General features: G+C 32.1%; 1 protein-coding gene across 1 annotated transcript in view; it reads right to left on the reverse strand.

Annotated features, from left to right (window-relative positions):
* The window catches only part of LOC105360408 (uncharacterized), a 28,888-nt gene extending 26,020 nt beyond the window's left edge, over positions 1-2,868 (reverse strand). Inside the window, exon 1 of the mRNA XM_011497303.1 lies at positions 2,716-2,868. Coding sequence (XP_011495605.1) covers positions 2,716-2,770 — 55 coding nt within the window. The 5' untranslated portion in view covers positions 2,771-2,868. The remainder of the gene's footprint in view (positions 1-2,715) is intronic.
* Between the last annotated feature and the right edge of the window lie 11,862 nt (positions 2,869-14,730).

Raw genomic sequence — 14,730 nt, forward strand, 5'->3', positions numbered from 1 at the left:
AGACAACACAAATGATTTTCTTTCTTTTCTCTCTCTACAATGAGGAAAATAATGTGAGATTGGCTCGATACATAACTACAGAACTAGGGTCAGACCAAGAAGGTTGGTAACCCATTAAATGCTGATTCATCTTCACCATACGATTGGACATGCAATTTATGATTGTGTAATTGATCATGCACAATTTTGTCTGAGATAAATGTCCCTTCTCTCAGCATCAAGGTAAAATTTCAGAGCTGTACAAAGCTAAGAGCACATACACAGGCAATAATGGAGTCAATACGCTAACTACAAAGCTACTGGCTCATTGAATGAGAAGAAAATAGTTATGTAAAACGAGACATTTGTTACGTGCCTGCGTACTGCACGTTCCAAGAGGCCATTTCTTCTAAGCCCGAAAGAGACAATCGTCGTTTTCAAAATAATAATTAAAAAGGTCGAGGGGGACTGAGTAATTATCAATTCAATACATCACGACTTACAGACAGGCGCTTATTTATTACTCGATGAATATGTCTTTGTTTAGCAAATTTTTATGTAAATGCAAAAAATAAATTTTGGGCCGTTATGTACGTAAGTTATAGTAAACAAGAGTTCTTAGTGGCAAAGTGATCAATTATATTTTTTTAGTTCTCTTAGAATTTGTATAGCTCAAACGTATTGTTAAGTAAAATTCTAATTGTTCAATTAGCGTGCTACGGTATTTAAATTTGCAGCACAATATAGGAAGAAAATTCTCGATTTGAATATCTGGAAAATTATTAATCAAAAGCGTTGCTTTGGAAAAGGTAGGTGTGTATTATTATTCGAATAACGATGCAATTTACAATTTCACCTCCGTTAAGAATTTATTTTATAAATATGAGGTGCTTTGAAATTTCTAATTAACATACATAAATTTAGAGGATGGGAGGAGAAACGCCGATTTTCGATCATAAAACAAAAAAAAAACAAAAAAAAAAAAAGAAAAAACAAAAAAAAATGCAAAACCAAAACCAAAAATCCAAACCAAAGAAGAAAAAAAGAAAAATTTTAAGGGGTGGGGTGGGGGGGGGGCAAGCATAGGGGACACTAGATCGTCATCTCACATTTATTAGAATATACAAAGATTATTATTAGAACATGTGGAAGCGTATTATTCTGGGGATTGAACCGAGAATCTTGTGATCGCGGTGGTGGTACACCGAGTTTTAATGTAGAATTTTGTTATAAAATATTCGTCGATCGAATCGCAAGATTTCCCATCACTCGTCTCGGGTGAAATCATTAATTTCATACTCCCAGCTACACTGGGAACAGCACAGGATAATAGTATCATTGTAAGTATTCAATTTTCGTCCAGCAGCACCATAAATCACGTTAATACCTCCAAGACCCAATCCCAAGGCCACACAAATGCTTCGCAGGCGGCTCGAAAATTTCAATAACTTTAATGCTCCTAGCGCAAAACGAAACTGGCACTCTGCCTTCCGACTTTGTTCACGGTTCCGAGCTCGCGCCTATGAGAAGAGCAGCCATAACTACTTCTTCGCTCTCTCCTCTCGCTCCAAACATTTTTCTTCTCGCATTTTTTGCCTCATCCTCCGTCTTATCCCTTAGCTCCTACATAAGCGGCCCGAACCGAACCTCCCGCGGGTCCAAATCGTCGGACTTAACAAATAATAAAAAAAAAATAAAAAATAAAAAAAAACAGCGAAGCCGGCCGGTCCTCGATATTTTTTCCGTAAGGGAGTGTAGTGGTATGTGACGGACAAACTAGAGGAAAATTTCGAAGAAAAAGAATAGAACAGAAAATTTACGAGACAGCGTGTTCGGCACCGGGGCGAGATGTATAGTGTCGGGTAGCCCCGCGGTGCGGAGGGGGATAAGACCAAGTAAGGAGAGGTGGGCCGGTGCAGGGGGGTTGGGGGTTTGGGGATGGGGAGGTGGGGTGCCGAGCTGCTCGCATAACGAAAGATGGAGACTGGGAGAACGGAGAGAACGGGAGAGATATATAGAAAGAGAGAGAGAGAGAGAGAGAGAGAGAGAGAGAGAGAGAGAGGGGGGGGGAGGGAGAGTTCGTACCTTGTGAGTACGGAACAACGAAGGAGGAAGAAAAAAGGGGACGGGAATGACTCTGTCAACAAAACACTCGGTCCGTCGTCTCCGTAGCCGGCGTCATTGTCGCAGTCCTAGTCTCTCTCACGCCTGAAAAGAGCGCTCCGAAATCGATCGTAGCATTCACCAGCCTACTCCCTGTCTCACTCTCTTACCATCTTTCTCGTCATAAGTCCTTTCTGTCTGTCTGTCTGTCTGTCTCTCTCTCTCTCTCTCTCTCTATCTATCTATCTATCTATCTATCTATGTTCTCCCATGCTCCCTGGCTCACTACTAGAATATCATCGAAAAAGCTCTAGTCTTCCCTTCTCACTCTTACTCAAACTCTCAAACTCTCAATCTCTCTCTCTCTCTCTCTCTCTCTATGTTGTATCTCTGCTCTCTCCCCATCTCACGCAGGCACGAACGCACGTACGTACGTACACAGGTTCATGCACACGGGCTGCTCTCTCTTGCTCTCTTTATCCTTCTCTTTTTCCCGGTAACGCGAGCATGAGCCTACGCGGCTTGGCGCGCGCTCATAAAGAGAAAGAGAAAGAATGAGATAACCACGACATTGGGAAGTGGGGATCGGGACCGAAGACGATGCGCCACAGGTCGTGACGTCTCGGGTCGTACCTGAGCCGGTGGCAAAGACCACGGCCGCGCTGACCCCAACGTCGCCACTCATCATCTCCAGAGCGCGGAGGCTCCCGGCCGCGGCCGAGCTCTCGATGCTCCTGCCGTCGTCGCCGCTGCCGTTGCCGCTCCGACTGTCGCTGCTGCTGCTGCTACTGCTGCTGCTACTGCTGCTGCTACTGCTGCTGCAGCTAATATTCTGCTGCTCCTCCTTCTCGTCCTCCTGCTGCTGCTGCTCCTGCTGCTGCTGCTGCTGCTACTAAGGCTACGTATCAGGAAGCGCGGCACCTTGGCGGCGCAGCGCCTAACATCTGTCCCGGGCTCGAGGGCCAACGTACGAACAACAGCGTCCGGTACGAGGACGGGATCGAGGATAACCACAGCCACGGCCACGACCACAACCACGACGACGTGGAGGACGTGGACAACGAGGACGACGACGACGACGACAGATCGTGAGACAAGGACGCCGCCGTACTCCTGCGCGTTCCTCCGTCTCTACACGCGCGCGCACTCGAGCACATGCCCCTCGCGCGCGCTCACCTCGCCCTGTTCGCTGTCCCAGGGCGAGCCACGAGAGTGTTATTTACGAGGCGGATACCACCAGCATCTCGGTGGCCGCTGCTCCTGCTGTTACTCCTACTACTACTACTGCGGCAGCGGCGGCGTCGCAACGACGCCCGCCGCAAAGTCCGCTCACGGCAACGGCCATATTCATACTGGCGCTTGTCGCGGTGGCCGCGCGGGGTCGCAGCCGCAGCCGCCGCTGGCTTTGCCGCTGCCGCTGCCGCCGCTGCCGCCGCTGCCGCCGCTGCCGCCGCCGCCGCCGCCACGACCGCCGTTGAAACTGCCGTCGTCGTTATCGTCGTCGTTATCGTCGTCGTGGTTGTCGTCGTGGTCGTCGTTATGTTCGTCGTCGAGCTTGTCGTCGTCGTGGTCGCCGTCGTGATCGACGACGTTTTCCTCGTCTCCGTCGCTCACGCACACCGGCCGATTATATGGGTTCGGTATTCTGCGCAATTGAGTCGCTCTCGCTCCCACTGTCGAACAGCTTCTATTACAGTCGGATTGCGAAACGCACACCCCCACCACTTCCCGGGGGTTGAGTGCAAGCGTTTACGCCACGTTACGTGTGTGCGTGTATTCGGATCACCACTACGCGCTCAAAGGAGAAGATAAGGGCACTAGTTGGCCCCTCCGACGGCAATACACCCCCCTCCCCCGACGCCGCCGCCGACACCGCCGTCGCTCGATTACCGTGCCACGCTCCCCCTTCCTCGGTCCAGACCCCCACCCGATTCATTATTTGCCACGGCCACGACCGGCCTTTTGGCCCTTCGACCCCGTGGCGACTAAATTGCCACGATTATTTAAAATTTCACACGTGTGTGCAGACACGGCGAAATTTAGCTTACCGTTGTGCTCTTTCGTTTGCCCACGAGGCGCCTACGAGGTACATATGACCCTCAAAATTTCAAGGCTCAAAGTTCCCCGCCTCCCATATGCACATTTGCACACAAACGTTGCCTGGATGCGAGCCCTAAGGCCAAGTCGCCGCCATCCGACTTTGGAAGGAGTCTGGATTTTTTCCGTAAAATAAGAAGGTCGCCAGTACCGACTTGGCGCTACGGCCGCTGCCGCCTTGAGTTCAAGCAGCCTTAACGTCTACTTCTATTTGTCATATAAAAGTGAAAATGTCCATCAAACGGGACAATCCTCACCCTTTTGCATGACTTTTTTTTTTTTTAATTACATCTCGTTCATTATTATCGTTTTTATACGATATTCATCTTCGGACTTTAATGATTATACATTTTTTTTTTTTTTTTATATATATATTCATAGCATTCTGCGATGAGACTTGGATGAGTAAAGTCTATGGCGAAGAATTTTTATGGTAAGAAGGAATGCTGCGGCTTAACGCGAGATGACACTTCACTGCGATCGTATGGTATCAAATTAAAATTTCACTTCGAGTCTGATTGCTTTGTTAGAAATGGTGAAAGTGTATGATTAGCGAATCTTAATTATTTCACTAAACATCAGCCTAAGGACAGAACGAGATGTCGATTGATTCAAGGGAAATATGAGATAGGCCAAAACGTTTAATTCGTCGTTTTAAACATTCCGTTAAAGACATTTTAATTTCACATTCAAAATCCATCAGTGAAGTCAAAGTTATTGTATTCTTATAACTTTTACGAATATTATTCATAGATTTGCTTGAAACTTCGTGCAAAAGGCCTTTATTATTCTACGGAGGATCGGACATTTTACTTTTACATAAATTGAAACTTTTTAAATAAAATTTAACAATTAATTAAACAATTTAATTTAATGAGCTGTAAATTAATTTTCCCACCCCTATTATTGATCTTGTCATGAAATTCGTATTTAATAAGAATAGAGTATTAAAAAGTATTAAAATATGGATATTATCGTTAATTATGTGAATTTATCTGACGAATAGAGAATCGATCTTTATAAGACCCCTTGTACAATAATATTCAATTGATAACATGATAAGTTAAATAAAAACTTGTAAATACGTGATGTACAATTTGACGTGTTGGAAGAAAGTTCAACAGTTTATTAACACGTATTTTGACAATGTAATTTTATACTTTTTACACTATAAAATCTAATTGATATTGTAAACGACCTTGACGATCAGCTATATGGTACGGGGACTGTCCCGCCTAACTTTTATCAATTTCTAAGTCTATATTTCGTTACTGTCAAACTACATTTAAATACCCTCGGATCTGAATAATCCAAGTTAGTACGGAGTCTATTGTGTCTACACACACGCGCGCGCGCCCCCGTACATGATATACTCAACTTGGTATCTACAAAATTTGGGTTTCATATTTATAGAGAAAAAAAAAGGAAAAAAAAGTGCAATAAAGGAGAGCTAATTTTCTCTTGATAATTACGTCTTTCTTGATATTGTAAATAAATTGTAATACGGTTAAGGCACACTATATGGTAATTTTATATTTACTTACATTATGAGCTGCATGGTAACAAAAAATTCCATTGATTATAACGGTGTTATTTAAAAAATATGATTATTATGAATATCGAATGTTATGTGTATATGAAAATTATATAATAATAAATAGAATTTAATTACGAATTATTGACGAAAGTGTTGAACAAGTTGGAATGTCGTTCTGGCAGAATTTATATCACAATAGCCATTACTTAAAATCAACACGATATCATGCACAGCAATTATACGTGAACAATCGTGGAATGTAAGAAATATTTTCATGCCTTTAGTCGACAAGGAATATGTAACCACGCATCATGGACTTACAAGCATATTCGTATTAGTAATATTTTTTGCAATAACTTTTGAGTATGACAAATGCCTTCGATCGATGTCGATCGACTCTTTATTTCACTCCAAAACTTAATAAACTTTTGAAAGCTATACTCGTCATATTTTTGTGCATATAATATAGAGATGAAGCTAATCAAATGCATTTACGGCAAACAGAAACTTACTTGTTTTCATTACACCAATGTGTTATGTAGTGCGCTCAGTCAAATCCCACTGGTATTATATTAGACTTAGTGGCTTTAATTTCTTCTCAAATCTTAAGAGTTAAAATATTCACTCCACGAATGGAATTAATTAAAATTGTAGTAGTATCTTTCACTATGTCTGATAAGAATAATTCAAACATTTAATGGCCAGAAACTCAGTACCCTAACTAACTTTAAAGTTTTTAGAGTTAAATCTTCCATTTACAATTGGAAGAAATTAGAATTAAAATGGTTCCTCAGACTCTTTCTAGAAGAACATGTTCAAGCATTTTATGACTACTCAATCAATTTTCACATTATCATAATATTATATTAAATTAACAAAAGTCCGAATATTGTGCTACCTTGAACGGTATTTTTGACCGGTAAATTAATTTTATTAATTAATATTAATTGTATTTAAATTATTCATCTGAAATATTATCCTAAAATTAAGTTATATATTTAAAAATATAAAGCTGAAATAAATTTATTTATTAATGATTTCTCATTTGTTCATTTACTAATTTATCATGGCCTCGATATTAGTTTCAAGTTATTTTTCAAATATGCTACCTCGCAAAGAAAACTTAATTATGTCTTATTTTTTGGTTAGACAAGTAGAAATAAAAATATAATGTTTAAAACATACTCGCATTTTAAAACAAATGTATTTGCATAAATTTTAAGAAAATTTCTTATGCAGTTGCGTTATTAACAAAAATTTTACCAAAAGATTCTCATGATATGTACGTGCTACATACACGTGCTAAATATATTCATGATAAAATGAAACGCGGGATTTACACGGTTTATATTAAAAAGAAAAGCCCCGAAAGGTTACAAATAAAACCTATTTTTATGCAAAATCTTAATATTAAGACTCATAATGTTAAATTTCTACTTTTGGCATTATTCGAGAGTAACCATGTGGAAATGGAAGGGATGAGATTATTGATCCTGGGTAACGCTGAGGTGGGGATCTATCTACCTTTATGATTTTCACTACTAGATTTTTCTTTTTAAAAGAATCTTTTTTTGTTTTTCCGAGCTTTCCCAATTTTTTTCCCAATGTAAATCTACCGTTGCCATCTATGCAACATATATCCTATAAGTTTTTTTTTTAGTATTATTCAACATAAATATAGTTGGAACTGCTTAATAGAACGGCACACATCGTATAATGAAATGTTATAGTTCTAATTTTTGGATAAACTAATAAAAAGAATCCCCCTTTAACGTAGTATTCACAAAGCTTTTTGAAACTTATTTGGAAAAATTGCATCTAAATTTTAGATCTAAAGACGTTACGAATATTACGAATGCGTTGTACTATGGAGATTTATATATATATATATATATATATATATATATTTTATCAAATATTTGAAAAGTATTCAGCTTTCAAATCGGCAATATTTAATGAAAAAAAAATAATGAATAAAATATACGCTTTAATAAATATTTTCCGTGATTTAAAGGGATTTAAAATGCCCGATAAATTATTAATATTGAGCATACATAAACTTCAAGCTTTAAAAAATACAAAGATTTACTTTAAAATATGTATTCTAAGAAACTCGAGAAATATGAAGAATTTTCAAACTTTAATATACTATCGGTGTAGTTTAGATTGTGCCTTAGAGATGTCTCTGTTATACTAGTTGATTTGCCAAACAAAAGTAAACATTGCTCGTTCTGTTCGAAATTAAAATTATAAAAAAAAAATAAATATTCCCTCTTTAACTTAATGTAATTAAAATAGAAAATATCTTGATAATTTGGGACTATTCGGTTAATTTGTAATTTTAGAATTGAAATTTCTTTTGCAAAACCATCAATGAGAAAAATAGCTTTTTATAATAGTGCATAGATTTATCTTTGTCTAAGTTATGACCATTAGTTCACTAACTATCTCTATTCTTTAAAGATTCTTGAATTTTAAATTATGCCATCGCTAGTTCAACCGGGGGCGATTGCAGAACAACTGTGCGTCGATTGTGTTACGCGAAATTAATCTATTTTTTATAATATTAATAATTTAACCATTTCGAAATGCACGTGTAGTAATGATATATACTAGTTTAGCAGGCATTCGAATTTCGAGGCAGGAATCGATTGATTGATAGAACAAAATTATTACCCGTATAATTTAGTAAAATATAATGATTAAATATTATTTTAGTATAAATAACAAAAAATATTTACAATAATATGCAATACAATATTACATGCAAAATATTTTTATATGCTTCAGCTAATATTAAAACAGAAAATATGGAAGATGGAGAAAATCACTAAATTCACTATAATTTTTCCTAAATCCCTTGTACAATAAAACTCACTTAAATGTAAACTGCCAACGTGAAAATGTACGCGACAGTTCTTTTAACTAACCATTTTATTACATACATAAGCCTATAATATTATCTTGTTTGGAATTTAAGCAAAAAATATAATATTGGGCATTTTATTTCTAATCCTTTTCTGCTTTGGTATTAGGCGTACTTGGTAGAAGGCGTTGATGATTATAAAACGAATGCCACTTTATTGCACTACCTGCGGTCATTTATTGATACTTTTGGCATTATTGGTTGTTTGTCTAATGGGCGCACAGTAAAATGCCAATAACCACTTTCTTTTCGGCGATTCGGAAAATAGAAGCTTGTCATGAAAAATGAAAATTATTACGGAAAATCAGTTGATTTCATCTCTATAAATAATTTATGTTCCTTAAATATTGTTTCCGTAAATTTTTCTCTTTTTATGAAGAGCGAAAAACTAAAATTAAACATATTAAATAATTTTATGTTAAAATTTTTTAATATATTTGATTAATAAATAGAAATAAATTTAAAAAATCTAAATATTTTGATTGTAAATTACATTTTATTAATTTAATTTGATTTTATTACAATAATCAAGTTAGAAAGATACTCTATATAATCATCAATCTTTTTATATCTTTTACATTCGGACTACATCAGATAATTATTACATTTCAATTATTAATAAAGTAAAAACGTATCCATAAGAATGGTTATATAAATTTTATAATTATTTTACGATCATTATTAACAGAATCATACATGGAGTCTTTACATATAAGGGAAATAGATAAATAAAGTACGATTCATATTCTTTCCATTTTTCGTATTTCAAATAGTCTGATATAATTATTACATGTCGCCATTTCCATTCTGGACTCATAAATTTCTTTTCGTTATATATATATATATATATATATATATATATATATATATATATATATATATATATACATAATAGATGAATAGAATGGTATACATTTTTATAAAAATATGGTTGATTAACTATTTACTTTTCTTGTAAAATCATAAAATCCGAATATTCTTTTACAAATTTTTCAAAAATTCCACAAATAGTATTTTACCACGTAAAAAGTATATAATATTATATTAGATGAAATACGTGCAATAGCATCAGAAACATTGATACCTAATTAAATATAGCAATTTCTCAAGATATTTTATTAGTTTTAAAAGTAACGAAATCTCAAAATAGAATAAATTTATTACAAGTTAAAAAAACTATTCTGATATAAAGTAGTGCTTTATTATAACATATTTAACTTATACATTAAACCAATACTACTGGAAACCTAGATACATATATAGTTATAATCAATTCTACTTCGTGGATCACTTAAATGGAGTTATAGAGAAAGCTACTAATAATGTGCCTAAAGTGCTTATATAATTGGTCCTAAACATTTGAGAGCTTCGGGAACTGAGAAGTAAGTTACTAAACAGTAGTTGAAATGATTTAGATTTCTAGAATATTGTACAGTCTTCGCAAGCACAGCTGAATAATCGATTAGAAATTATAAATTGTAGTAATAGTTTTAACAAAAAAAAACTTATAAATATTAATTTCATATGAATAATCTAATTCAAGAAATATATGACCAAGACGGTAAGAATAAAATGCTTGTAATACAATTCTTAAAATAGACTTATAATAAATATAATTGTTGAATTAAAGAAATAACATTTCTTTATACTATAATTGCAAAAGAAAAATATATTAAGAAATTAGGAAATCAAAAAATTTAATTAATAAATTTCTAATAATGAGAAAAAAATAACCTTAGAGATATTAAATATTGTTCATAAATAATTTCCAAAATAATAAAGTAGAAAAGAATGAATATATCTTTATAAAACATGTAATATAAAAGTTTATTAAAAAAAATTCATGATCAACTTAGAAGTAGAATTCTCAAAAATTAATTCAAAAATTCAAAAATTCAAAAACAATACGACAATATTAAAAGAACATTTAAAAAATGATGACTACATTTTTATATTAATATTTATAATTCAGAATATTAATATTATAATATATAATAATAAATATGGTTATTGCAAAAATTTACTTTATTGTCAAATTAAATCTATCTTTCACAGAATAAGTTAATATTATTATAATAAATAGAATACATTATGGACTACGATTATTAACGTATTTTTAATAGAATTTAAACAAAGACAATATGTATTTGATAAAACGTGAAATGAAATCGATATAAATGTATCATAACAATAATCAAGTATAAAGTAATTAATAGTAAGTAGCTTATAATTTGAAAGTATCAGAATTGTTTCATATTCAAGATAAATTAAAACGAGCTGACGCCTAACTACTTCTCTTATTTAATTAAGTTTTGGAATACGTTATCAGATTCATAAAAGAAAGTAAATAACTAGTTAACTTAAAATTATATAATCCAAGTACCAGCTTGCATAAATGACGTATATTTAGTAAAACGCAATGAAGAAATTATGACTCGAAATAAAAAACTATTATGAAAAGCAAAGAATGAAGTAGCTAAAAAGTATGTAATGTAAAAAACAAAATATGTAACTACTAGCGGGGCTGAGTTAGAATTTAAGGAATCCGACTGAAAGTTTTTAAAAAACTTTTTCAAAGCTAAATGAATTTGAATATATTTGTAGAATAAAAAATTTTAATTTGAAATTTAAGAAAATTTATGTAACATTTACATTGAAAATAAGTGCTCGATACAAATTATTTTATATATAAAAAATTCAAAACCCTTACAAAATTTTTTAATTTCTTATCAAACTATTTGGTTTAATAAAATAGAAAATAGGTATATTCATGAATTATATTATACTTGAATTTAAAAAATTCCTTTTATTAGATATAATGTTAGGTATAATGTTTTAAATTAATTTATTTCTTATGCTTCCAAAAAAAAAAAAAAAAAAAAAAAATAATTATCGTTAATTACTTAATTAAATAAGAATTATTAAAATTAATTTAATATGATTTATAAATTCCTTCACTGTTCTAAAATATAATCAATGAATGATAAATATAATTAATTAATCTCTTTTCATTATTTAATTGTACTCTAATACTTACATTTGGATTAAAAAGTATTTAACATTATATTAACCACTGTTGAATGATTTATATCAATTTGGTTTTAAGTTAATTGAATAAGAAACTTCAATTTTCATTTTCATTCGTTGGGAATTATGTATGTTACAATGTAAATACAGATTGACTTATAATAATGTTATACATTAAAAAAAAAAAAAAATTTAAATATTGAAAAATTAATAGATTGCATTAATATTTTAAAGTCTAAATTTTCCGACTCACCCTCGCTTTCTATTATTTCAGAGTAAAATTTTAGAATACTTTTTCTTTTCATATGAAAAATTGAATTAAAAATTAGGAGCTCCAATTTTCTTCCAGCTTAATAATTGAAAAGTAATACAATTTCATCCAATCAGTCAAATTTCTCGACTAACGGATGAGCCAATTTATAAACGATTTTTTTTATAATAGTATAAAATTATAATCAAAAAAAAAAAAAAAAAAAAAAAAAAAAAAAAAAAAGGAAAAAATAGACCTTAAAAAACTGTGCTTTGTGTAAAAACACTTTAGAGAAAATACGAAGGGTGTGTCCGGGCTAATGGGTAAACTCGTACATAGAAGTATTCGTCTTCTTTCTCTTGGAATCCAAAGCCAATGCACAAGTTCTTCAGTAATGACACTAGAAGACTCGGGAGTTTTGCTATCGCACACCCTTTGGAGACACTCGTTTATCAGCATTCTAGCATGAGTACTTATGCCCCTTGGTTTTCAAGTGAGAGCGATAGTGACATCACCAGCCATCTGGACCACATTACGAGGCGATTGCTGAAAGCTAGGAGAGGACAATCGGTCGTGTCTTAGAAGGAAAATCAACACTCCGCGGGAACAGGGGGGAATTTAAAAGAATGAGCAAAAAATAATAATGGAGGAAAAAAATAGAGGCAAAGATATCATGCGCGGGTACCTCAATGTATGCGCGCGCGCTGCTATGTCTATGTGTCTATGTGTCTGTGTCTGTGTGTGTGCGTGTGTGTGCGTGCACGTGCGCTTGTGTTATATATATATATATATTTAGAGAGAGAGAGAGAGAGAGAGAGAGAGAGAGAGAGAGAGAGAGAGAGAGAGAGAGAGAGAGAGAGAGAGAGAAAGAGAAAGATATAGAAAGAATATTCCCGCACATGTCAATTTCATATGACAGCAGTTATCATATTATTAAATAAATGTTTGGTAAAGTTATTTGTAACATATGTTCTCGAATAATTGTATACACATGTAATAATTTCCTTATTACAATTTTAAACTTACAATTTTATATAAAGATAGCTAATCAATACAGAAATGTAAACATAATCACTAATTATTGATATCAAAATTTAAATTAGTATCAATAATATGAAAGATTATGATTATTATTATCTGCATAATTTTTTTTTATATTCAGTTCATATTTTGAATTTTTGTTAATTAACCTTTTGAATGTATTTTAATTAAATTAAATAAATTTATAATCATATAATAAAAAATAAATATATTGACTTTGCTTTAAATATTAATATAAATATAATTTTGCTATATAATTGTTTAAAAGAACAACAATTCATTGAAAATTTAAAGTAACTATTAGGTACAACTATGAACTTTGGAATTACACGAATGGAATTACAATTTTCTTGTATACGAGCTACAATAGGATTATATCTTAACACGTTTGTCTTATTGATTTTATAATTGAAATTAATGTTTAGATAAAACGTACATCAAGTGGTATAATATTGCTTAGCAAAATCACTTAAACTGTATCATAATTGTCTTATAAATACATTCAAATTTAATTAAAAACATTTTAAAATTACTGATTTAATATTTTTCAACTAATAATATAAAGAACAACTATTTAATTAATTAATTGTACGTAAATATTGCAAAACAAAATCAATAATTATTGTTTATCGAAAATATAATGTATAAAATATAATACATTTTACGCATTATTTATTTTTAGATCAATTACTATGCTCAATCCGTGGATTTTCTATTGCAAATTGAGATAATATCCATCTGTTATTTGTTTTAAATAAATAAGCTATATACTATGAAACTTTAAGGAAAGCTTTTTTTTACAATTTATCATAATTATAGTATTTGTAATTGGGCAATTTTATACATAGTTATAAAAAATCGAATGGTCATATAAAATGTTTGAAGAAGAAACTTACAAAAACCAGACAAATTCCATGCATAGTACAAATAATGAAAAAGTATAAATTTTATTATTTCTACATAATTGTTATGATATACTAATATAGTTGTGCAAGTATATACATAATATTTTAAAGCTAATATTCTGAATTATTAAGTAAAAATTTGTTTGACCCTTGTAGTAGGCATATTCAATAAAAATATTTATTATTAATACCAAAGTATAGCAATTCTGAATACAAGTACGTTTAATATTTACTAACTCATAAAAAATTTAATTTTACGTATGTAATAATTGCGTATGTAATAATCTAATATATCAAAATTAATTTGATTATTTTTATTTTCTTCACCTAGTGAAAGAAAAATATTACGTTTAAAGAAAGTATGAAAATTAAATTCATTGCTAAAAATAAATTTAAAATAAATGCTTTTAATTATTAATTCGACGTAATAACGATTATGAATATTTGAATATTTTAATTTATAATATAGATTTATAACATCATAGGTTTTTGATGTAATTCACATCTGCATATTTCTAATATATTAATTATTAATTCTTCTCTTATAATAAATTTTCCAATAATAATAATATATTTCTATATAATAGCAAAACATAATTGAATATCTTGAATAATCAAATATAAATATATTACATTATGCATATTACATTCCGTAGGTGTATATATATATATATATATATATATTAAATTGAATTTTCAATAAATTATGCTGTAACATTTTATATTAAAAAAGAAATTTGGAAAAAATTTCGACGATAATAATACATCATGGAAAATCATAATAAAAAAATTTAAATGTGTTTTAATGCGAGGATAAAATTTTTTACATATCAATCATAAAAAATTAAAGTAAAATTGGATATAA

The sequence above is a fragment of the Ceratosolen solmsi genome, unplaced genomic scaffold, assembly GCF_000503995.2.
Source record: "Ceratosolen solmsi marchali unplaced genomic scaffold, CerSol_1.0 scaffold13, whole genome shotgun sequence".
NCBI classification, from domain to species: domain Eukaryota; kingdom Metazoa; phylum Arthropoda; class Insecta; order Hymenoptera; family Agaonidae; genus Ceratosolen; species Ceratosolen solmsi.